Genomic DNA, 24,742 nt, shown 5'->3' on the forward strand with positions numbered 1-24,742 from the left:
CCGCACCACGGCCGTGAGGCAGGCAGACAACAAACCCTGACGGGTTGGAGATGCTGGGGCTGTGCTCCCTGCTGTGTGCCTGGCCCGAATAAATGCGACCGGGTCGGGACGGCGGAGTGCTCGCTGTGCTGGCAGTCGGAGCAGGAGGCTGGGAGTATTTCAGTGACTGACATTTGAGGGCTAAGCACAGCCGAGGGCAGTGAGTTAGGCTCACGCACGCTCAGGATCAGCCCCTTGCTGGCTGCACTGCGGTAATTCCACTGAAACATTCACATTTTTGTTTCTTTGGCTGTCTAAGTCCACGTAGTTGAGAGGGTAACTGTGGAATAACAACTTGAAACCGTGCCACGCTGACAAACTGTGGTCCTGACTGCAACGAGCTTGGAGCGAGGGCTTTCCTGCTGAAGTCGATGAGGCTGCAGAACACAGAGCCGGGCTCTCTGCTCAGGGACGCTGCCCACGACGGACAGTGGCAGTGCTTCATCACAGGCACCTTCTTGTACGCCGGGGAAAATGAGCGGCGCTTGGGCAGCTGTGGCTTTTGTTGGTTACAAAAGAAAAAAAAAAAAAGGCCTGCATAGTGGAGATCATTGAGGTAATGGAGACAGGCTCCACTTACACTTAGCGTGAACCCTGCTTGTCGGGCTGTAGCTCGGGGGCGCGCGTGCCTGTCAGAAGCTGATCCCCGTTGACTGAACACCGCCGCGCTGACCGCCTGCAGCCCGGCATCGCCCTCGCCCCCTCGGCGCTCATTTTGGCGATTGCCCGCAGCGCGGCCCGGCCAGCGCTGCCATGCATAATGCAGGGGGCCCAGCTGCCACGAAACTTTCCACCAGGCTCTAGTTGCACGACTTTAAATTAACTATTAATACGGCCGACACCGTATCCCCTTCAGCACAATGGCAGGCGGCGGCGCAGGCTGGGGGTCGCCTATCGCTTTACTCGACGTGCCCTCAGCGGCACCTTGGGGTGCGGTCAGGGGCTGCCTGGGGACCTGGTTCGGTGGTGGGGGCTGCCGGGGGTCCCGGTTCGGTGGCGGGGGCTGCCGGGGGTCCTGGTTTGGTGGCCACGATGTGCTGAGGGGAATGGCGGGGGCACGCCATCGATGAGCTGCACAGCAAGGACTTGGAACTGGGGGGTGAGGCTCTGAGGCTGGGCACACGCAGCCCACAGGTGGGTGGAGAAAAGCTGCTGGCCCCGTTCTGTGAAAATAAACACACACACAAAAAAAACCCCAAATCCAGCCTGAACCCAACTGCAAACAAATCCAACCCAAACCCAATCTGAGGTACGGGGCCTAGGCCTGAGGCAGGCACGGGGAGCCCCGCAGCCCCCCGGGAGACCCCCGGGCGAGGCAGCCCCGGGGCTGGGGATGTGCCCGGGCCGGGCAGCACCGGGCTGGGGCGAGCCGGGGCTGGGGGGAGCACGGTCCCGGCCTCCCCTAGGACCACGCGGCGCCTGGAACGCCCGTTCGCTGCCTCCCGTTGCCGGGAGGGACCACGAAGAACCCGTGCACGCCGCGGCCCTTCCGCTTTTGCTTCCGGAGTCGGCGGCGGGGGCGGAGCGGCCGCGGACGCCCCGTGCCCGCCGCGCTCCCCGCGGGGCCCTGCCGGCGACCCGTAGCGGTGCCCCCCCCCCCCCCAGCCCCGGCCCCCCTTCTCCCGGCGGCCGCGGCCCCGCTCTCGAGGCCCCGGCGGGCTCCGCTAGGGCGGGGGTCGCGGGTTCGAATCCCGCCCGGGGGCAGCAGCAGCGGCGGAGGCCGCGGGTTCGAATCCCCCCGGGGGGCAGCGGCCCTAGGGCGGGGGCCGCGGGTTCGAATCCCCCCCTCCTCGGGGGCAGCAGCGGCGGGGGCCGCGGGTTCGAATCCCGCCGTGGGCAGCAGCGGCCTGGGGATGGGCCGTGGGTGAGGCGGCGGGCACCGGGCACCGGGTCCGGTCCCCGCTTGGCTCCCAGCCCTCACCGTGGGGCTGGCCGGGCCCGGGGACGGGCCGCATGTTCCCCTCGGCAGCACGGAGCCGCAGCCCGAGCCAGGAGCCGGCCCGTCGGCAGCGGGCGGTGGGCCCGGGGTGGTGGTGGCGGAGGAGAAGGAGAAGGAGGAGAAGGAGGCGGCGATGGAGGGGCTGGCCGGGTACGTGTACAAAGCGGCGAGCGAGGGGCGAGTGCTGACCCTGGCCGCCCTGCTGCTGAACCGTTCCGAGAGCGACATCAAGTACCTGCTGGGCTACGTCAGCCAGCACGGCGGGCAGCGCTCCACGCCCCTCATCATCGCCGCCCGCAACGGCCACGCCAAGGTGGTGCGCCTGCTCCTCGAGCACTACCGCGTGCAGACGCAGCAGACCGGCACGGTGCGCTTCGACGGGTAGGTGGGGTGGCTTTGGGCGCGCCACGGCACGCGCGGCTCCTCGCCCCGTCGGTCGAGGCTGGGCGCCCGGATGGTTTTTTTTTTGTTTGTTTGTTTTTTTCTGTGGTGTCACGCGCAGGTAGGGCGCGTGCAGTGCGGTGCTGAGCGCCTCTGCGCGCCCGAAGCGAGGGTTTGGCTGCATCCGGGTCAGGGAAGGGCACGAGCTGCACGAGGGGGGCGTCGATTCTTCACCGCCACCCGTCACTGTGGGGATAGCCAGGAGGGGAAGGTGGCGACCAGGAGGGGAAGGTGGCGACCAGGAGGGGAAGGTGTCCAGGAGGGAAAGGTGTCCAGAAGGGGAAGGTGGTGACCAGGAGAGAAAGGTGGCAGCAAGGAGGGAAAGGTGGTGACCAGGAGGGGAAAGTGATGACCAGGGGGGAAAGGTGGCGACCAGGAGGGGAAGGTGGCGACCAGGAGGGGAAGGTGGCGACCAGGAGGGGAAGGTGTCCAGGAGGGAAAGGTGTCCAGGAGGGGAAGGTGGTGACCAGGAGAGAAAGGTGGCAGCAAGGAGGGAAAGGTGGTGACCAGGAGGGGAAAGTGATGACCAGGGGGGAAAGGTGGCGACCAGGAGGGGAAGGTGGCGACCAGGAGGGGAAGGTGTCCAGGAGGGAAAGGTGTCCAGGAGGGGAAGGTGGTGACCAGGAGAGAAAGGTGGCAGCAAGGAAGGAAAGGTGGTGACCAGGAGGGGAAAGTGGTATCCAGGAGGGAAAGGTGGTGAGCAGGAGGGAAAGGTGTCCAGGAGGGGAAGGTGGCGACCAGGAAGGACATGTGGCATTTTAGGGCAGGAGCTGCGCAGGGAGCTGGGTACACTGACACAAACACCAAGCCCAGCTCTGGTGTGCAGTGGTGGCGAGAGGCAGGAGAAGGGAGCACTGCTCTGCCACGGGCACTGCTGCTGAGCCTTCTGAATGGTTTGGTTTGGGGAGATGCGGCCAGGTCATATAGAAAGCCTGTTTCTAGACATTTCTTAGTCTCTTCACAGTCCTGCCGCGTACTTTTTGGCACATCACTGTTTTTTGGCAGCATTGTCACTGTTTTGTTGGATTTTTGGAGTGATGCTGCTCGTCCTCACGTTAAGTCTGCACGCTGTTGTACTTACACCTTCCCGAGCTGTGCTGTCATGACCTTCGTTACCTCTCTTGTTTTTAAAATCACCCACAACGCTCGTCAAGTACTTGCCCCTACGTCATTCTTAAAAATAAGGCTGACTCAGCCCGCAGGTACGTTGTTGGCCTTTTGAACAGCTTCAGGTTTTGCAGGTAGCTGGCTGCGTGCGGAGCTCCCATCAGATACCGGGAGGGATCACACCGGGCCCCCCTGGTATCTTTCATCTGGCTCCAGCTTTATGGGCCGTAGCTGTGTCTGCACAGCTCCACCTAACGCAGGGAAAGACCGATTTGGTTCTTGCTTGCTGAATGAGGGGGCAGGAACTGGCTCCCTTCTGTCTTTCTGTTCCCTCTTCCTGCCCTCTTTTCGCAAGCAAAAAGTGGTTGAGACTCCCTAGGGCTGTGTCTGCCCTGATGTCAGGTGAAGGAAGGGCCTGTGTTGGCAGAGCAGACAGGGAGAGCTGTTGCCCCCTCTGCCGCTGAATTTTCTCGCCTGCTGTGCATCGATGGGATGGCGATCTGCCTGCCGGAGCCGCTGCCTGACAGAGACACAGCTTAAAGGAGGTGTTGTTTGGGATACAATGGGCGCTGTGTGCCGTTACCTCTTCCCTGGCCTCAGTAGGAGTCACAGCCTGGTGAGAAGAAAGGCAGCACATGATCCCAGCTCATGCCTGGCATTATTTTCATTTTTGTGATAAGGTGGCACAGAAACCCCGCTTGGTTGGGCTCCGGGCTTTTGACTTGTAACTGGACCTGCAGCACACCAATAAATTACCTTGTGTTCGCTAGCGGGCCTTAGAGCCTGACTTACTACTGCTCTAATACAAAAGTACTTTAATGTGGTTATGTTTGTGCAAAATAAGGAACTTCTTACTGCGAACAAAGGTAGCCCCGTCTGTTACACAGCCATCTCTGCGTGCCAGAGCTCTTAAACGGCCTCTGAAGCGTTGTCCAGAGGTGCTGGGCTTACAGACGGCCAGGCAGCTGCCCCTGGGGAGCCACGCGAGGGCTTTGGAAAATGATACAAATTGCAGCTCAACTTAACGTTGAGTTGGTGTCTTGTGATATTTTAATTTTGGAAACTGTGACTCTCTGGACGTAAGGAAATGAGATATTTGTCCCTCCTCTGCGCTTTGGGATGTGCCTTGAATGTATATTAACTGCACCGCCTGCTTCTACGTTTAAGGGCTACTTCAAAGGGCTGGGGGAATGGAAAGGCCATCAGCCTTATCTGTGTAGTTACACAGCGCGGAGCTGCCTTTGGGGATGAAAACAGCTCAAGAAGCTGTGAGGTTTTGCTGAAGTTAACTGTCCCCACGTTCACGAGTGCCAGCAAGCTGTCCGCGAGGCCGTAATGTAAAACAGATCTCTGAAGCAGCCCGGCTTCGAATAGCTTCTGCTTTTGTGAATTTTACTTTATTCCTCGAGTTCTGCATTCTTAACCCCATCACCGGTCTGCTTCGCAGCGTGCTGCCTCAAACAGAAAGTGTCGGCACAGCGGAAGGGGTGGCAATTGTAGAGACCCAGAGAAGTGATTCGAAATCCTTAGGCCAGCCTCGCTGCCACAGCCGGCGTGTTGCCCAGCTGTGCTGTTACCCGTGCCCGAGTTGGGGGTCTCTTTGTCAGGAGGAGAATTTCAGCTTTACCTGTTCCTCTAACGTGCCAGCTTCTGGCACGGGGGATCAAAGGAGCGGTAATTTTCCCTAGGCTGGGGGCTGGAGCTCGCAGGTAGGATCTTCAAAGCAGCCCGGGGAGTACTAGTGCGAGATGTGGCTAAATCCCCGGGCTGCTTTGAAGTTTCAGCTTCCAACGCTTCTTCCTTGAGGAGGTCCCTGTGCTGGGTAAGGCTCTTGTTCGTTCACATTGGCTAATCCGCCACGTCCCCTCGCTTTTAGATACAGGGTAGCTGTAAAATACCTCCCGGTGGCTGGGTGCGTGCCTGCGGCACGGCGCTCAGCTCTCTTTTAAAGATCCCTCGCTCTTTTTCAAAGAGCAGCCCTCTGACTGCTTGTTTCTGCCTTTCCCTTCTCAGCTTTGTCATTGATGGAGCGACAGCTCTCTGGTGCGCAGCGGGGGCCGGACACTTCGAGGTGGTCAAGCTGCTGGTGAGCCACGGCGCCAACGTGAACCACACCACGGTGACCAACTCGACTCCCCTGAGGGCCGCGTGTTTCGACGGCAGGCTGGACATCGTCAAGTACCTGGTGGAAAACAACGCCAACATCAGCATCGCCAACAAGTACGACAACACCTGCCTTATGATCGCGGCGTACAAAGGCCACACGGACGTGGTGAGGTACCTCCTCGAGCAGCACGCAGACCCCAACGCCAAAGCCCACTGCGGCGCCACGGCCTTGCACTTCGCGGCCGAGGCCGGCCACCTGGAGATCGTGAGGGAGCTGGTCAAGTGGAAGGCGGCGATGATGGTCAACGGGCACGGCATGACCCCGCTGAAAGTGGCCGCCGAGAGCTGCAAGGCAGACGTGGTGGAGCTGCTGCTGGCTCACGCCGACTGCGACCGGAGGAGCCGGATCGAGGCGCTGGAGCTGCTGGGCGCCTCGTTCGCGAACGACAGGGAAAACTACGACATCATGAAGACGTACCACTACTTGTATTTGGCGATGCTGGAGAGGTACAGAGACAGCGAGAACATCATCGAGAAAGAAGTTCTTCCGCAAATCGAAGCCTATGGAAACAGGACTGAATGCAGAACTCCTCAGGAATTAGAGTCTATAAGGCAGGACAGAGATGCCCTTCACATGGAAGGCCTCATTGTGCGGGAGAGAATTCTGGGCTCGGACAACATCGATGTGTCTCACCCCATTATTTACCGGGGGGCTGTTTATGCAGACAACATGGAGTTTGAGCAGTGTATCAAGCTGTGGCTCCACGCCTTGCATCTGAGGCAAAAAGGCAACAGGAACACGCATAAGGACCTCCTGAGGTTTGCCCAGGTCTTTTCTCAGATGATACACTTAAACGAGCCCGTTAAAGCCAAGGACATCGAGAGCGTCCTGAGGTGCAGCGTCTTGGAAATAGAGCAGGGCATGTCCCGGATCAAAACCACCCAGGACGCCGACATCCACACAGCCATGGACAACTACGAATGCAATATTTTTACCTTCCTCTACTTAGTCTGCATCTCTACCAAGACCCAGTGCAGCGAGGAGGATCAGTCGCGGATCAACAAGCAGATTTATAACCTGATTCATCTCGATCCCAGGACGCGGGACGGCTCGAGCTTGCTGCATCACGCCGTCAATTCCAGCACGCCCGTGGACGACTTCCACACGAATGATGTCTGCAGCTTTCCGAACGCGCTCGTCACAAAACTCTTGCTGGATTGTGGTGCCGACGTGAACGCTGTGGACAACGAAGGAAACAGCCCGCTCCACATCATCGTCCAGTACCACAGGCCCATCAGCGACTTCTTGACATTGCATTCCATCATCATTAGCCTGGTGGAGGCTGGTGCTCACACAGACATGACGAATAAGCAGAAGAAAACTCCCCTTGATAAAAGTACAACGGGTGTGTCTGAAATACTCCTTAAAACTCAAATGAAGCTGAGTCTCAAGTGCCTGGCTGCCCGAGCAGTACGGATCTATAACATCAGCTACCAAAACCAGATCCCCAGAACTCTGGAAGAATTTGTCAAGTTTCACTAGGCTACATAAGATCTTTCATGGTGGTGCTATCCCATGACGACATCCACTGCAGACCACAGAATATATGTGTGTACATGGAGTTGTGTTTCTCTCTTCTGTCACTTCGGTTCCTTTGGATTCAGTCTGCAGCCTCAGTTCTCATGCAGATCTCGGGGAAAAAAAAAGCCACACAATTTTCCTGTAGTCAAATCTGGTGTTGGAGGTTTTGGTCATTTCTTTTAATTAAAAAAAATAATAACTGTTTTGTTATCTCTTGTTTTTATAAACAAAAGGAAAAGATTCCCGATATAACTGGTGCAGAATGTTTTGTTTCAAACACACATCTCTGCTGAAGATTGCTTTAAGTAGTTATACGCAAAGGCACTTCTGAAGGCCCTTGTCACGCTGCTACTGAGGCAGTAGCTTTGCAAATTTTAAAACTTCTTGAAGTGAGGTAGGATAAAAAAAAAAGGAAATTACACGGTAGTTAAAAGTGAAGTCTCAACACACAGAGCAGTCCGTTGCTCTCATACCTCACCGTCTTTTTATGCCTTTCAGTTAATGCTGAAGATGTTGGTAACATCTGATTTTTATTTTTATTTTTAAATTAAATTTTGAACAGCAGTTATCAGCAGCTACAGAAGTAAGGAATGCTCTGTTAGGAAATACAGGTTTAAATTCAGCTATGGTGTATTCATCCAATAAGAGTTGAAACGTCAAGCTCTTCGCTTGCAATGCTACAGTAAATACTGAATAACTTTTGAAAAATGAACTTGCACATTGATCTGAACGAACCAGAACCATGGTTTCTTTTTACGTAGCTAAGTTCCTCATATATAAAGAACATGCATGGATACCTAGAAATTTTATAGGGTATTTGTGTTTGTGTGTGTCCCAACATTTCAAAATGCTTTTAACTTGTTTTTGTTGTTTCAATGATCAACACGCACCTTTTTTTGACTCAAAGTATGTAAAACTGCACTCTGGATTCCAAATGCTGTATCTTCCTAATGGAGTAGTCTGTCGCCAAAGAGAGTCTTCCTCTGGAGCGTGATACTGCTTGAAGCTGGTTTTTCCAACAAGCGTGGAGTCTGTGCCTCCCCAAATTGGACTGGAGAATTTTTCATGATTTTTACTCCTTTCATTATGAAAATCTCTATTAAAACTGATTTTTAAAAAATTGTCCTATCATAAGATCTTTTATGATAAGCAACTGATTGTATATTAAAACTGTTGCTTGAGAAAGTACTTCTCCTTGGTAGAAGTTGCAGATGCTCCAACAGTAAAATGTCACTTGTTTTGACAGGCTACTGAGAACTCTGTTTATTTTAAATGCAGCTTTTTAACTGTCAGAAGATGAAAGAATGTTCTGTAGGTTTTTTTTAAACTATCCGGGTAGAACTTCAAGGCAAGATTTGGGCACACGTTTCTATTTGTATTACAAATAAATAAACATTGAATGTGGAATTAGTTTGTAGCTCTAATTTTTGCCTAGTGCCAAGAAGAATAGTGTCGCTTAGATTGTGCGATGCTGTCAGCCTTGGCTGTTGTGTCTCCTGAATGGGAAGTGCTTTAGAAATACACCGGCTTCCAAGCTGCAAACTTTATTCTGCTGGAAGCTGGCTCCTAAAGTGAAAATGTGTCTGTCACTTATATCTCAGGTAGGTTGGGAGTTTAAAAGACATGACGACTTGCAGCTGAAGGTCAGTCAAAATGGCAAAGCCACGCTCGGCCACCTGAGGCCTTATGGCATAAGCAGATGTTCCCGAACAGTTAGGAAGGGGTTCATGTTCCTGCAAGGGGCTGCCCCAGATGTCTTCCCCATGCTGAAATGCATCAGGAAAGCTGCGGTTTTGTGTTTTGCCGAGGAGCTACCGCGGTGTTTTTTAGCCTGACGGGTGGAAACGCAAAAAATACTTAACTCGCTGTGGCTCCTGGAGGCCCGGGGAGTGCTTTTATCTCCCTCTTGAGGACCATGTCCACTGTTGCTGAAGCTTTGACCCCGCACCTCAAGCACCTTGCGAGCAGGCACCAGCTGGTTCTTGGCAATGCTGCTGGTGGCTGGCTCGGTTAAAATGAACCAATACCTGAATCAACGTCTGTGTGCTGCACAAAAAATCTTCTGTTAAACCGTGCCACGTGCTTGGAAGCCAACCTTGATGCCGTGCTCTGCCTTTCTACATTTGCACACGTATAATTGATAACGTGCATACAGCTAAAATGAGGGCCGGTAGTCCTTGAATGAATTTGACCTGGGAAAGGCGGTGGGAGGTGGGGAGAGGGCTGAAAGCTTTTAGGAACTGATGCTGCTCGCTGTGTAACAACGTTCTGGATTGCTCTACTGGAAATCATCACGAGTTGCTGTGCTGTTTATTAAGACAGTATTTCCTTGCACCGTTTTTCTCAGGACCTGTTTCTGACATGGAATAATCTCGGTGTTGTGTTCTTGTGAAATACCTGTGTAAAACCGTCCTTGGAACAAGCATGCATGCTGAAATGTCTGTGGGTAACAATAAGGTAAAGGAAGCTGCTCCTCCCACAACTCTGCTTTTTAATAAGAAAAAAAAAAAAAGTTACACCAAACAATCTTGTGGACAAGCTGCTTCTTCCTCCCCTCCTGTAGCTTTGGCCTGATCCTTTCCTGCTTGGGCTGCGTTGCAGGATATTTTCAGAGGTTCTGCTTTGTTCATGCTGTTCCCGGGATGATTTCAGTATGTGAAGACCTGAAGAGAGAGTATGCCGTTACTAGGAGCAGCGATAAAACGTGTCAGGGGGTTGGAAAGCATGTTATGGAGAGGGGAAGAGCCTGAGTCCCTGTGCTAGGGCAGGAGTCTGCGTGGCGTTAAAGCTGTTTGTGCACGCCTGAGGGTGCGGCACAGCCCGGCCCGGCTCCCCCATCCTGGGACCTTCCTGCTCCTTAGTCTGGAAATCTCTCTTTTGAGCATTAAAAGCTGAAAAAGTGCCCTTGCTGTCTTTGTGGGAGTTATTTAAAGCTCTTTATAAAGCTCTGTGTGAGACGCACAGGAAGAAGGAGTCTTGTGCTGTCTCCTCCGGCAGCCATGACTGGGTGGGTGCCTCAATTGTTTTTTATTTTTTTTTCCCCCCAAAAGGAGAGCCCCAGGTTTTGGGATTGGCAGGGTCTGTGCCTAAGCCCTGCTGCTGTGGGGACACCGTATGGGGCCAGGTCTTCCCCACAGCTGGCCCAGTTCTTGCTGGACAAGGGAGGTGCAGGATCAGGCCCCAGCCCCGCCATGGCCGCGGCTCCGGCTGTGCCAATTTGCAGAACTAAGGAGATTATTGAAGAGAAGGAGGCGGTGAATTTCTGTCCAACGGGGTTAGCAGGGCTCATTTTATTTTGTTATGCCTTCCCCAGGTGCCATGGGGTGGGGAAACAAATGGTGACCCAAAGTAACTGCATAGAGCAGCTTGTCTGCCATCCTGCGCTGCCTGAGGTGCGGTGACAGACCCCAGTGGTGTAAATGGGTGGGCACTGGCTTTAACCACAGCCCCCGATGGGGTAAATGGGTGGGCACTGGCTTTAACCACAGCCCCCGATGGGGTAAATGGGTGGGCACTAGCTTTAACCAGGTTGCAGCTGGGTGGCTACAAATCCTCGCCTCATGTTAACACGGGCACCAAGGCTTTAAAGCGGCGCACTGGGTGCAGCCTCCCCGTGTGGAAATCTTGTGAGACCCATGCCAGAAATATCTCTAAAGGGTACTGATGGCGTCATAGCGCAAATTTTACCGAAACGCCCCGTTTTGGACCTGCATGGGGACCTTGTTCTTGCCTCAGGCAGGCGGTGCCCAGCCCAGGCCCAGGGGCCAGGCCTCTGCCTGCAGGCATCGGCTGCTGGGCGGGGGCAATGTGGGTGTAAACGTATAGATGTGTAAGGGAGTGTTTGTACATGTAAATATAGATACACAGGCACAGACATAAACAGCTCTGTGTATACACATGTAGATACACACATCATAGACATATATTTTTACATACACACTCGCATACATACACATAAAAATACGTATATTTAGCTGCATATGCACACATATATGGACATACACCCCCATATATCCCTGTATACACATGCACACATACCCATGTTCCTATTTACACATACATGTATGCACACACAAATACACATACAGATATATACATACACACAGGAGTGTATATATATATATATATATATATATATATGCGTGCATATGTACAGCTATCCAAACACATACTATATGTATGTATACACACAGACAAGTATATACATTATGTATGTACATATTTGTATACACACACGTCTGTGTGTATGCATATATGTATGTACACACACGTTTTATTATATAATAGTACACGTATACATACACATATATACATGTATCTATATCTATCTGTACCTATCTATATGAATAGCTATATCTGTATCTACTGCAGCTATAGCTATCTGTAGCTGTATGTACAGCTATATCTAGATCTCTTTATTTTCCACAGCTTCCAGCTCTGGGAAGTCTTGTTCACGGGGGAGACTGTGTTCCATATTGAAGATGATGTGGGTGTGTATTTATGTGTGTGTATCCCACAGCTTTATTTATGTGTGTATATAAATATATATATATATATATATATATATATATAAAGTAAAATACACTCATATATATGTGTGTATATATATATATATATAAAATACAGTCTTTCCTGTGATCACAGCTCCTCACGGCTGGAGGGGTGTCCGTGTATTTATGTACACGTGTGTGCCCCCCCAATGTGTACGTACACCCCTGCCCTCCCCAGAGCCCCCCCACACGCTCACCCTTGCTGCTGGGTGGCCGCATGCGGGGCAGCAGGGCCGTGGGCAGGGCAAGGGCTGGGCCCTGCTTTTTGCAGCCCTGGGAGGAAATCCCTGCTGCTGCCACGCTGATTTTGTGGCATTGCAGAGCCACCCTGGTGTAAGACATCTTTAAAAACAATCCAGGAATAGCTACTCTGCGCTGAACATGCAGGCCATGTGGCTGAAGCTTAACGCTATAGTTCAGTGTTGACAAGGTTAACGGAAATATCTGAGCGCATTTGCACGCTCTGTGCACAAACACACAGCTTGCACGTCAGCCGCATGCCCTGGAATAAAACCCCCAACTCACCACCCGTCCCGTCACAGAGCACCCATGGGTGCCATGAGCTTGGATTTCACCTCTCGTGGGAGCTTTCCTTGGCCATTGCCTGCTGAAAGATACAGCCCTGCCACTGCTGACCTTGAGCTATTTTTTTTTTTTTTACAACCTGCATTGCAATTAATGTGGCTGCTATTTTCATAGCATCAAGGCCTGGGATGCTTGGGCAAAGCCTTGAAAAGCAGTGAGACTTTTTCCCCAGGAATAAAGCTCTAGACTGATTTCAGTAGCCCCCATGTACCCAATGGATGGTGCTTTCTACAGCATTAAGGAAAACTGGATGATCCTAAGAAAGGAAAAAAAAATTAAGCTGCAAAATTAAAGGACTTTGGTGAAGGCAGCTGGTGCCAGCACCGCACCAGATTTTGGCTCTCCGGGGCAGCCCTGCACCCCCGCCGGTCCCAGGGACAGCCAGCAGCTGTGACATTTAGGATTTCCACCCCAGGTGACGATGCCAGCAATTAAAACCTTATCCCTCCCCGTTTTATACTGTCAGTGGGGCTGATTCTGCAACACGCTGGGCCCAGACCCGCAACCCCTGGCCACTCGTCCCACCTGGCAGCGTCCCTTTAAAAGAAGGCTGCAAACCCCTGGCAGCCCATAATAAATCAGTGGCGAACCTCAGCCCCGTGGTCCTCATCCCAGGGGTAGGAGCAACACCCCGAGTGCGTTGGGGAAGCACAGAATGGGAGCAGAGGCTCTTTGGTTTGTTTTTTTTTTTTTTAAAATACCATATTTTTAATCCTTAAAAAATACTAGGACAGTATTTAACAAACTTCATTACACATCAGGTGGACATATGCTTTCTTTTCCTTCATAAAATTAATATTAGCATAAATAATTCTGTTATGCAAAAAGAAAGATTTTTGTCAAACAGCACTGACCATCTGGCTTGGCGTGACACCAAATATATACAGTTATAGTACACGTGCGGACCCTTGCTGGACGCAAGCTCTTCGAAACTGCTCTCAGTTTGGAGAAAACACTTTGAACTGGTTTGTGATTGTTCTTTTTTTTCCTTTTTTTTTTTTGATTTTTTTTAAAAAGATTTTTAAAAAGATTTCTTGATTTTTTTTCTCCTTTGCTTAAACAGGCAAATATTTCTAGAATAAGTATGTACAGCTGGACGCTGGAGATATGCATTAAGGTGCTTTAATTTGCTATTATTCGTATTCAGTGCATCAAGAAGGCAAATTAAAACCTCCAGCCGATCGCTCATTTAGCTGGTGCAGAGCAGTCCAAGAGCTGCAGCTTCGCTGCGCCCCGCGGGAGCACCCCCAGACCCTGCAGCCCCTCGGGACGGTTTCAGTATTTCCATCCAAGTTTGCTCTTTTTCCCCCCAACCGAGAGATTCCCCTTCCTTGGGGCAGGTGAGCCCTGGGGTTTGATACAGTCCCACTATGGAAATTAAAAAAAAAAAAAAAAATCATTAAAAAATGGAAATTGCTAAAGATTGTTCCCCTCGGGATGCTGCACCTGGTTCACCCCAGGTTATGGGGTGCGCGCTTGCCCCGTCCCTTCTGCACCACTGCCGGCCCCGGTAGGGCAGGGCTGTCCTAAAAGCAGTTTGAACCCACGGCATAGGGCCACCAAACAGGGGCTGGGTTTGTCTGCTTCTTTTTTTTTTTTTTTTGGTGGTTTTTTTCGTGTCATTGGTTGTTATTTTTTTTTTTTGTTTTTTTGGTGTTTGTCTGTTTTGGACCTGTTTAGGCGATTTCACACAAAGGGGTGCGTTCTCGTCTCGATGCAGCCCGAGCTCAGCACCCAAGTCCCTCGGCATCGAGACGAGCATCTACCGGTGAGCAGCGAGCGCCGAGGAGGGCGGCGAGAGGGGGCCGAGCCCCCCGGCCCCGCCGGGAGCATCACTCCAGCACCTTGGCGCTCTGCTCCTCCTCCGCCTCTCTCCTGCGGCTGCCGCTTTTAAAAAATCCGAGCTGTAGGGATCAAAGAGAAGACAAGAGAAAACCCCGCCGTTACTTCAGCTGGCTGCGTGGAGGTGCCTTGCTTTTAAAGGGGTGTTGTCAGGCAGTTCAGGCCCTGGATATAAATACAGGGGAGGTGGAAAGAGGCTGGAGAAGCTTTTGCGATGCCCGATGGAGCATCCCCGGAGCTGGGATTAGAGGGTCCAAAGCTGCGTTTGCTTCCCAGGGCCCCGGTGGGAGGAGGACGAGGCGGTGCTGGGGGTCTGTGGGTATGGAGCTGGGGGCCAGGGGTCCTTCCAGTGTGGGACACCACAGCTGGGGTCTCCGCCGAGCCACAGCCACCCAAAACGCGTGGCCCAAGGGGCTGCTCACCTTCCAGAGCGCGAGCACGAGCAGCGCCAGGAGCAGGAGCCCCCCTAACGTGCTCCCCAGGATGATCCAGATGGGGATCTGTGACTCCTCCGGCTTGGAGATTTCAAACGTTATCTGCGAAGAGCACAGAAACGTGATGGTGGGGATGCTGAGGGTGCCCTAAATTTTGGGGAGGACGCTGAAGGTGCTGGAGCTGCCGGTGCCCGGCTCCAGCCCTTCTGCCATCCACGGGGCTTTGCCCAGCGCGGTCAGGGCACGGTGCTGCAGCCTCCCCGGAGCTGCTGTGTCCGTGCGGCACCGTCCTGCCCCGTGGTTTTTGTGGGTTTCCCAGCCCGGGGGCTGGCCCTGGCTCACCTGGCGGCTGGGGTCCTCCTCGCGGAAGACGAAGGGGCTCCCGAAGCGTCGCTGGAGGGCGGCGTTCGTGGTGAGCTTCAGTGACTTGAACTTCAGCTGCACAAAGAGAGGCTGGAGCTGAGCACCAGGCGTGGCAGAGGGCCCAGCACCCCGGCTGGGTGCCCCCTGCTGCCCCCATGGCCTTGCCCCACAGTTCCCATGCCAGGGATGCTGCACGGCGGAAGGATCGTGAAGCTCAGTTAGTGGGGGAGGTTAATTGCAGTAAGAAGGATTGCTTGGGATTAAATTCCCTGTGATGAGGTGCTGTGCGGGATGCACACACTGATGGAATAAATAAGATTTGAAAGCAGAAGTCATCCCACACATACCCAGACTTCCTGGGAGGGAGAGCAATAGCAGGAGAGGAGAAAAAAACCACACAGGTTTGCACCAAGTGAGGGCTCCTTTGGGGTATTTCTCAAAAGCCACGCGTCTGCTTTTGGAGGACTTACTGCTTTCAGTGACTTCATCCACAGATTGCCACGCAAGTGCAAGTTCATCTCCTCGTTGGGGGCTAATTTCACATTGCAGTCGATGGAAACGACGTCGGAGTTGCTGTGGTTCTGCAAGGGGGGAAGTTGGTGAGGTTGGAGCATCACCCCTGCGGGCTCCATGCTGTCCCCACGCCCCCACTGTGCCACCGAGAAGGGGACAACCCGTGGGGCACCCCTTCCATGGGGTTTCTCTCTGGTTTGGGGAGGCAGGGCTCAGCACGGGGCCAGGATCCGGCCCGTGAGGACACGTACCAGGAGCGGGGTGCGGGACAGGTCCTCCTCGGCGGGCGTGCTGCGGTAGTCGGTGGTGTTCCCCCAGACGTTGCAGGTCGCGTTCTCCTGCGGGAGGAGCAGGCGGGGATGGGGACGGGGACACCCTGGTGCCACCGCCCCGTGTCCCGCACCCATCCCGGTGGGACCTCCCGGGGCTTTGCTGATGTTTGGGGATCTCATCACTGCACCACGGCCCCGCAGGGGGGACATGGGGGTGACCACGGTGTGGGGCACCACACGTGGCTCTCCCAGCTGCCCTGGTCAGGCTGCGGTGTTGCCATCACCGGAGGAGGCATTGTCCGGGCTCCTGAGAGCCTCCTCCCAGCACCACAGGGCACAGACCACTCCTGCTTCTGCATTCACACTGCCTGCTGCAGGGTGCTCATGGGCTGGTTTTGCTTTTTCTCCGGAATACTGCCCCAAGGGTGCCGGCCAGCCTCCTGGTTGAATTAATTCCTGTGCTTTGTGCCTCTCCGCAGCACAACTGAGCCTGGCCGACAGCCCTGCCCTGCACCTTGGCCACGCGCTGGGGCATTACAGGTGGCACGGGGACTTCGCCAGGGCTGGGGGCACAAAACACCTCGATGGGGGCTGAGCTGCCCTCGATGCCCGTCCCTTGCACAGCTCTCCCCCTCGGGGTCTGCTCCGGGCTCTGTCGCGGCTTCTGCAGCCGCTCAAGCCTCCGGCGCGCCCCAGGCACAGGCGACTCCTTCAAGACCCTCAAGAATTCATTCCATACCGGAGGGAGGTCCAGCAGGGAGAGCTACTTGGACCAAACCCTTTGGCTGCTGCCATTTTCCACGTCTCCAGCCAAGTGAACGCAGAGTGGAGAAGCGCAGGGCACGAGCCAAGATTTTAATACAGGCGTCCACACCGGTGTGAGCACGGGAGGGGAGCTTGCAGAGAATGGGACATCTCCATCCCCACCTCCACGCCCGCTGCCGAGGGACCCACCTGGATTTTTGGGGACCAAACCCCCCCTTTCCTACCTGGTCCACCATGAACTGGGTCAGGAGCAGGAGGCGGTTGCCTGCCCTGGTGGCCACGGGGACGGTGAGCTTGATGGTCACCCCCTCCACGGGGAAGAAGCCCAGGTTCTGCAGCTGCGAGGACAAAGGACGGGGATGGGGGACAGGGGACGGGCAGGGTGACCACGTCCCAGCCCGGGACATCGCCCTGCTTTACCTTGAAGGAGCAGTGGAAGGGGGGGCCGATGCTGTCGTATCTCTCCAGGGAGCTGTTGGACTTGATTTCGTAGTAGTCCAGGCTGGACGCCCTGTCGTGACCGAGGAGGACAAGTCGTGATGGGGGCTCGGAGCAAGCAGAGAACAAGGCAGCCCCTCTGCACCACCCCGCAGCTCCAGCACCTTGATAAGAGCACCAAAACCACCCGGAGCAGGGCCACCCCAGGCCAGTGTCCCAAGGAGAGGACCTTGGGTCCGTCTGGCTGCTTCTGGAATGGAAACCATCGCCTGCCTCTGCCTCACGTAAAAAAGACGGAGGATTTTCACGCTCTTCTGCTTCTGCAGTATTTTCCCCTTCTTTGTAGATTTTTTTTTTTTTTTATTATAACAGAGACATCCAAGGCCCTGCTCGGTGCTTTGAATCTCACATAAATCTGAGGAGGCAAATCGCATTTATATCTGGAGGCTGGAGAGCTGGGAGAGGAGCCAGGAGCACCCGATGGGCGAGCTGCCCCGGCACAGGGCCCCAAACGTCCTTGAAACAATTCCCCCTTTTCCTCCCCAGGATGCCCAAACTTGAGGCTTTTGTGCCGTTACCCTTCCTCCAAGTTCTCCCTTCTCCCATAAAGGTGATTTTTGGCATTTGTTAAACTGAGAATCCCTCCCCCCCTGGAAAATTTATGTAGTGAAGTGGCTTTATTTTCTGTGCCCCGCTGCCTCTCGCATTAAAAAAAAGAGTGGCTGAAGGTCTCCAAAACCTGCTAAGAATTACAGCGAGCAGTGCCAGGGAATGTGCTGCTTGGGCCCGTATTTCTTCTTGTAATCGGGTTAATAAATCATCATCTGTGCCTGAGCTCCCTTCTTGCTTTGGACAGCGGACAGACACTGCTCTAGTTGGTGCCGATGCCCAAACCCCCTCCATGCACACCCTTTCTGCGTCCTTTTGGTGAGATGATTTTAAGTGGCGTGGCTACCGGCCCAGACGCAGCTTTACAGCCCCGGCACGGGCTGCTAACACATGTTATGAACATTATTACCTACAAAAAGTAGATTTTCCCCCTTAAAAAAAAATTGCACTCGCACCTTTTTTAATAACACCCCTGCATTTAAGTGTCGTGAAACGCGCAGCACCTCCCTGCTTCTGGCTGTCGGTTTTTTCTTCTTTTTTCCCCCAATTTTCTGCTTCCTTTGCCCCCCCCCCCCGAGCCCTGTCCCCCCACACACCTGGTGAAGAGCAGGTCGGCTTCGTACTTGAGGTGGAAATTGAGGTGGGCGACGTTGTCCTCCTTGGTGCTCTCCTTCTCCTCGCTGTCGCTGAAACACCAGCAGGGCACGGGGTGAGCACCTCCTGAAGGTTTATTTTTTTTTTGGGGGGGTGTGGGAAGCGCATGGGGAAGGGCTCGACTTCTGCTTTATGGCCAAGGCTCAAAGAGAAGCAATTTTACTCCCTAACTTTTATTAGCCCAAGGCCATAAAAGCAAAGCATTTGGTGGAAGGTTTCACACGCAGCAGCAGCAGCAAAGCGCTCCCGCGCGCACCGGCCCCGGCAGAGAAAACCCTTGGCTGCTCTCTGCCACGGTGATTGATGGAAACGAAAAACAAACCCTAACGAGGTTTCACTTGGCTGTCAGAAAAATTTACCTGTGCAGGGCAAGTGAGCGAGGAGGGTTTGGCAGGAGTGCTAGGAGAGGTTTTTTTTTCCTGGGAATATTTGCAGCTGAGCAAGTGGCTGCAGGGAGCAGCGGTGGCCAGAGACCCCTTCTGCTCAGCACAGGACCCGGCAGCGACTGCCCGGCCCTCCCATAGAGGGGAAAATGAGGGTTAAAATATATCGGTAAATAAAAATAAATAAATAAAATAAAAATGCAGGGCTCTGCAATAACCTATAGAAATTGGGTTTCCATGTGGTTACTCCCTGAGGACGGTTTCGGGGTGCCTCCAGCACCACCTAGAGCTATGGAAGCAGCAAGCTCAGCACCAAGCAAAGCACCGTAGGGTCTGCCCCCCCCCCAGCAAAACAGCTCCGGCTGCAAATGGAGAGGGGGGGAAGGCAGCAGCGGCTCGGCTGCAGTGGGAAAGGTGGCAGGATCAGGGCAGGCGACGTCCCGCCAGCGTTGCAGACCCGTGCGAAGGCGGCAGAGGGAAGAAGCAGCATGAACCTGTTGGCGGTCAGGTAGATCTCCATGCTCTGCAGGAAAATCGACTTGCTGAATTCAAAATCCAGGCGAAAAGCTACCTGCGGGGGTTGGAAACAGATGGGAGAAAATATTAAGGGGGAAAAACCCCCCAGCGCCGGCCGGGGGATGCTGCTGGGCTTTGGGCAGCCTTGCCTCCCCCACGGGAAGTGAGGCCGAGCCGGGGATTTGCAGGATTTGCTCTCTGCCTACGACGACGTGCTGCATTTTTTGCTCTGAGGCTGGAGAACAAAAAAAGCATCCCCTTAAAAGAGGAAAATCTCCGGGGAAGCGGCAGCGAGGGGCCGGCACCGCACATCTGCAGCACGGGGTCCGCTGGCGGGGGGACGGAGGCCAACAACAATAAAATGTGATAAATGTCACATCTGCGCGAGCCGTGGCAATGACCTCAAACTGTCTGGGACGGCACAGCTGATTATAATATTAACGCTCCTGCTGCTCGCCGGCCAAATTTCCATTTCCAGCTTGTCTTTGTCTTGGCAGGACCTGGCCTACCTGATGCCACGCAGATGCATTCCCAGCCCCCGTAGGTCATGGGGAGCCGGGCTGCTCCCTCCTCGCTTACGGCCACAGGCATCCAAGAGGGCTTTTTTTTTTTTTTTTTTTTTTTTTGGGAGCTTTAAAGCCCAGAGAGGTGCCTGGAGCTCGTCTGTCATTTCTGAGCTCCTGACGGGCGAAGGCTCCGGCCGGACACGGTGGTTGGAAAGATTTCGTCACGAGCGGCTTCGTCAGATGCCTGCAGGCACGTGGGGCGGGCAGGTGGCGTTTCACGGGGGGGAGTGGTGGCCTTGTGTTTGTTAATTCAGGAAAAGTCAGGAAAAGGTGCAGTGAAAAGGCAGAGCGGAAAACGTGGATCCCGCTCTCGAAAATGAAGTGGTTCCCCCCCTCACCCTGCACACCTGGGGCTCCCAAAAGCAAGCTGCTTTTGGGGGGAGCTGCCTTACCTTGGCTTTAGCTCGGAAGAAGGGGTAGCTCACGTTGCAGACTCTCCTGTTGGGGTGCTTCTCGTCGCTCATGCAGTCGATGTTGATGTCGGTGTCGTCCTAAAACGGGATGCGGAGTGTTCGAGACACGGGGCTTGGCCACGGGCACCAGCCCCACGGCCGCGACTCCATGAAGCCAGCAAACGTGCCTCGGGAGAGGGGCAGTAGCTTTCGGGGAACACAAACAAGCAAGCAAAAGCCTCCCCGTGCTTGCTGCAGGCTGGCAGGGCCATTCCTGGAGAGCAGCACCTCTAACCCGCACCTTCCAGCCTCCCCAGTTAAATCCTCTGTCAAAATTCAGCTATGGAGATGAATGAATAACACCGATTATTCTTGGCACTGTGGTCAGGAAGACAATTCTTCTGTGGTCACGGGTCACAGGGAAGCATGAGATAACTACAGATATTATTCTGCAGGGCCACCGGCTAGGGAGTAAAAATTAATTAGCTCGTCTCAATAATTGGGTGCCTGCTGCTGGAACGCCCTCCAGCTCGCCGGCGGGGCTGGGAAGCTTTTGCGCATTGCTCCCGACCGTCTCCCTCTGCTCGGCGAGCTGCTTGTTTGGCAGCACAAGGCCTCTGTAACCAGATGAAAATGTTTTCTGTGACCGCTGCTGCGTTGCGCTCTCCGTTACCTAGCACCGTAGGTTTTTCTTCCTCTGTTAATTTGGAGGAACCTATCACAAAACGCACTTCTCTTAGTTTGCGGGCAGCGTGCCCCACAATTTTCTGTTGGCACAGGGCTTAAGAAAACAAAACGAGGGCCACGCCATCCGCCGGTGGGTATGAAGTCACTGGGGGGACGAGCGGGGGCTCAGCACCATCAGCAGCTTTCCTAAACCTTGCTGGGAGAGGCGAGGGTTTGCATAGGGCTGGGTGGACAAGGGGCAGGAGCGGTGCCTGGGCAGGGTGCCTATGGCACGGAGCAGCGCTGGCCATGTGGCTACTGGCCCCTGTATGCAGGAGGTGGACCCCAGCTGCAGCAATGCATCCCTGACGGGAACTTGGCCACGTGCAGCAAGTATTTCTAAACCTTTAGAGTAGGAAAATAAAGAGGGGAAAATCGGTTCGTCTGCATCTGACCTTATTTCAGGCTCGGGAGACGAAAACGTTTCTGTGTTTCCAAAATAAAGAGGCCGCGGATGCTTAGGAGCCAAGCCCGTAGGCATGCCAAATTTACGATGGGCAGAGAGGTTTGGGGCTCTGGTTTTGGGCTCCCCAGCCGGGCAGGGACTCCCCGCACAGCCCCGGCGCCGCACCTTGGGGATCAGGCTGGCGAACTGGAGGTTCCTGGAGAAGGAGATGTTGAGCACGGTGCTGTAGGCGTTCTCGCCGCGGTTCTCCAGCGTCGCCTCCACGGCCACCCTCCTCCTGGTGCTCTCGATGACGAAGACGGAGGCGTCGAAGGAGAGGCTGAAGGTGGAGCAGGCGGGGGCAGCCCGGCGCAGAGCCCTCCTGCAGTACTCCCTGCGGGACGAGGGCGGCCGTGAATCCCACGGCACTCGGGCACCGACCCTGCCCCTGCCCTGGGGGGCTTTAGGAATCACAGCTTCCTCGTGTAGACCAGAGAGGAACGCTGTTTTCCTTCCGATTTTTCGAATAATGGTGTCTAGCTGTCTGGGACCCAGTCACCCACCCTTAACACAGCTGAGGTGTAAAAATAAAATAGATCTGATGGCACTGACAAAGGGTAAGGAGGGCGTTTAGCTCCAGCCAGGCTGAGATCGCCGTCCAGGGAAGTTCGCCAACAGACTGCAGAGGCAGCACGCTGCGTGGTTTTGCAGACTTGATGGGTGTTTGGGCCTTAATTTTCCTTATAAAAAATACGGGGAAAGGAAATTATAAAAGGTTTCACATCAGGGCCGCCTGCTCCCTTTAACAGCAGAGCAGCCAGGGCGCCGTTTTGAGGGAACATGTCTATTCCAACGAGTAACCCCAAAAGTGATTTTCTCAGCAGAAATCACCCTTGTATCAGCTCTGAGTTTGGTCCAGAGCCCGCTGCCATCAGCATGAGCAGAGATTTGGGCTCCTGCGCTCCTCAGGGACGACCTTTAAAAGCTCTTTAAGGGATCAGACACAGCATGTAATTATTTCTGCTGCGTGAGTCAAGCCTGCGACCGCCAGGCGGGTAACGCCAGCCTCGCATTTAGTCCCCTGTTATTTCCTGATTTGTCTTTGGGGCCCATCACCATGGCACCAGATATCAGTAGTTTTGCGGGCTCCCTGAACAAACACCAGTTTGTTCCACGTAGGGAGCAGACGAACCCCGAGAGCACAGCGGGACGACTCTGCTCACCGCCAGCCCGCTGCCACCAGCAGCAGGAGCAGAATTGTCCCCGGGGACCGGGTCCCGGCTGCTGGTGCTCACTGGGGCTGTGGGACGAGGGACCCCGAGCAATGCTGGAGCACAGCCCCGGGGTTTGTGAGCCCAAGGGGAGGATGCTCGGTGTGACCCACTCACATGGCGCTGGGCACGTCGCTTCGAGCGTCGAGGACCAGGTCAGGGACGCAGTGCTCATCCTCGTTGCACCCGTTCCAGAACGGGACCTGGTGGGGACAATGAGACAGCTGGGAGATGCTCTGTGCCCCTGGCCGTGAGCTGCAGGCTGCAGCGGGTCCCGAACATCTTGTGATCGCAGGAGGGACGGGGGGGTCGCAGCCCCAAGACAAAGCAGCAGATGGCTCCTCCAGAGATAAGCCCAATGGCCAAGCTTAGCACCAAATTGGCTTTTCAGTTCCAGCTACAGGCACCGGTGTCCTCTACAGTCCCTGAGCCCCTCCAGCTTCCAGCGCCCCTGTGGGACACTAATCATTCCTGATATGCACCCAGCCTTCAGCAGCTAAGCTCCCCTTTTCTCCCTCCACTTAAAGCCACACAAACTGGGCAGGCTCAGACCCTGCTTGCTGCAGCCCCCACATTTCAACACCCCCACCTGCTGGGCAGCCAGAGCCCTGAAATCCCACAGCAAAACCACCCAGCAGGGAAACAAGAAACGGAGATGCTCAGCCTCTGGAAGAGCTTTGCAGGATTGCCCTTGCTGGGTGGATTTTGCTCAGCTCCGGCTGACAGCAAGGGTTCCTCGCCTGCTGCCTTGCAGGCACCTGGCAAGACCCCCAGGGGAGGGAGCTGCACGTACCGAGACCTTGAGCGAGGTGGGCCAGCCGTCGTCCAGCATGGGGCCGCTCTCGGGGTGCTCCAGCTCGTAGTCGACCGAGAACGTCACCGGCTTCACGTAGTCAGCCGTGTCCTGGGACAGGCAGAGAGCACGGTTGAAGAGGGCAGGACTCCTACAAAGTCAGGTAGCACTGGGGCCACGTGTGGTTATTTCACGAAATAATAACGTGCTCGGCCGGTGACCGGGCTGTGCCTTCCCTGTACCTCTCCCTGAGCCTCTCCCAGCTCTCCCCATGCCTTGCCCCTAACACACGAGGTGCACTGGGCTGCTCTGCACCGAGCTCCTTCTGGAGCTCAACCCCCGGCTCCGTCTCTAGAACCGAGTTTCCCAGAAGTTCATGGCAGTTCAGGCTGGGGCTTGGGGCCGGGCCAGTCTGGCAGCTCGGCCCTCGCTGGCTTCCGAAGAATTCTCATCATTCTCTGGGAATGTTTGATTTTGGCCAGGTTTGTGCATCAGCTGTTCCCCACGAGCCATGCCGAGGGTTTTGCTGGCTCCTGCGCCTAGGGAGATGAACCTGATGGTCTGGGCTGCAGAGGATGAGAGCAGCGGGGGCTGGCATGGAGATGCAATGGCTCCCGACGGAAAATAAAAAGAGAATTTTCATTGATTTTGGAGCAGGAGGACCAGTCTGGTCCAGGCACTGAGTGCGTGCTGTCCCTGGTGGCACGGTTAGTGGCTTGCAGAGGAGCGCACGGAGGAAGCTGGGGTGTGATGCAGCCAGTGCTGCAGCGTGCTGGCGGCTCCGTGGCCCCGGTCCACCCCTGACCACATCAAACCCGGTGTGAATAAATCCAGGCTCGTGGCCCAGGCTTGTTTCCAGCCACGTGAGGCCATCGACACCCCTGCCGTCGCCCTGTTGATGCGTCCCACTGCTTTGTGCAAGCAGAACGGCTTCGCTCGGACGGCCGCAGCCCCGCAGCAGAGGCTCCCGTCCCGTCCTGTCCTGTCCCCACTTACCAGCACGTGGAAGTGGAGCCTGTCGCAGTGCTCCTGCCCTGCCGGCAGCACCAGCGCCTGGTGAGCGTGCCGCTCCCCGCTCTCGTCCAGGAGAGCCCGCGGCGTGTACCGCCGCTCGTCGATGGTGGCATTGTAGTGCAGCGCTGCAACGAGAGCAGGGCGGCTCAGCGCTCTCCCCGTCCTTACAGCTCCTGTACACCGACACCGGGCCAAAAATTGGGCTCTCGTGCACTCCAATACTGCCGCCCCGCTGGCAAGGGGGGCTGCGCTGAGATGCCTCTGGGGGTGGACGGCATGGGCACACCATGGGGAAATGGGGCTGGGCTGCTCTTGCCTTTAACCCGAATTTCTTTGGAATAAGCATCCGCTTTCCAGGTCAAACCAGGAACTTCAGCACTGAGTAAAATTAGTGCAGGATATATAAATATTTGGCTCATATATCCACGTGCTGGCCTGTAACCCTTCTGGAGGTACT

At 54.8% G+C, this 24,742-nt stretch overlaps 2 protein-coding genes across 4 annotated transcripts in view; one reads left to right on the plus strand and one right to left on the minus strand.

Moving 5' to 3' along the window:
- Window positions 1-1,538: 1,538 nt before the first annotated feature.
- Window positions 1,539-7,415, plus strand: FEM1B (fem-1 homolog B). Its single transcript, XM_080551553.1, has 2 exons — window positions 1,539-2,359; window positions 5,540-7,415. The coding sequence occupies exons 1-2, from the start codon at window positions 2,112-2,114 to the stop codon at window positions 7,173-7,175; spliced, it is 1,884 nt and encodes a 627-aa protein (XP_080407679.1). The 5' UTR covers window positions 1,539-2,111; the 3' UTR covers window positions 7,176-7,415.
- A 266-nt stretch (window positions 7,416-7,681) lies between these two features.
- ITGA11 (integrin subunit alpha 11) overlaps window positions 7,682-24,742 on the minus strand; it is a 47,847-nt gene continuing 30,786 nt past the window's right edge. For 2 of the 3 annotated variants that reach the window (XM_080551545.1, XM_080551547.1), the window contains 14 exons: window positions 24,268-24,410; window positions 23,272-23,382; window positions 22,596-22,681; window positions 21,394-21,601; window positions 20,097-20,195; window positions 19,117-19,193; window positions 18,182-18,271; window positions 16,959-17,049; window positions 16,763-16,876; window positions 15,753-15,839; window positions 15,459-15,569; window positions 14,968-15,063; window positions 14,614-14,727; window positions 13,976-14,253 (listed from right to left, as the gene is read on the minus strand). In XM_080551545.1, the coding sequence (XP_080407671.1) occupies window positions 14,182-14,253; window positions 14,614-14,727; window positions 14,968-15,063; window positions 15,459-15,569; window positions 15,753-15,839; window positions 16,763-16,876; window positions 16,959-17,049; window positions 18,182-18,271; window positions 19,117-19,193; window positions 20,097-20,195; window positions 21,394-21,601; window positions 22,596-22,681; window positions 23,272-23,382; window positions 24,268-24,410 (1,499 nt within the window). In that variant the 3' untranslated portion in view covers window positions 13,976-14,181. Of the gene's footprint in view, window positions 9,878-13,975; window positions 14,254-14,613; window positions 14,728-14,967; window positions 15,064-15,458; window positions 15,570-15,752; window positions 15,840-16,762; window positions 16,877-16,958; window positions 17,050-18,181; window positions 18,272-19,116; window positions 19,194-20,096; window positions 20,196-21,393; window positions 21,602-22,595; window positions 22,682-23,271; window positions 23,383-24,267; window positions 24,411-24,742 lie in introns of those variants that run through there. The other variant, XM_080551546.1, reaches the window with a different exon arrangement.

This window comes from Anser brachyrhynchus (assembly GCF_964034855.1).
Source record: "Anser brachyrhynchus genome assembly, chromosome: 11".
Lineage (NCBI taxonomy): Eukaryota > Metazoa > Chordata > Aves > Anseriformes > Anatidae > Anser > Anser brachyrhynchus.

What these genes read in the sequence shown, in the direction of transcription:
- FEM1B (XM_080551553.1), top strand. Translation starts at nt 2,112, where the DNA reads ATGGAGGGGCTGGCCGGGTACGTGTACAAAGCGGCGAGCGAGGGGCGA. An exon ending in GGCACGGTGCGCTTCGACGG is followed by an intron (nt 2,360 to 5,539) that starts GTAGGTGGGGTG and finishes TTCCCTTCTCAG; the next exon opens with CTTTGTCATTGATGGAGCGA.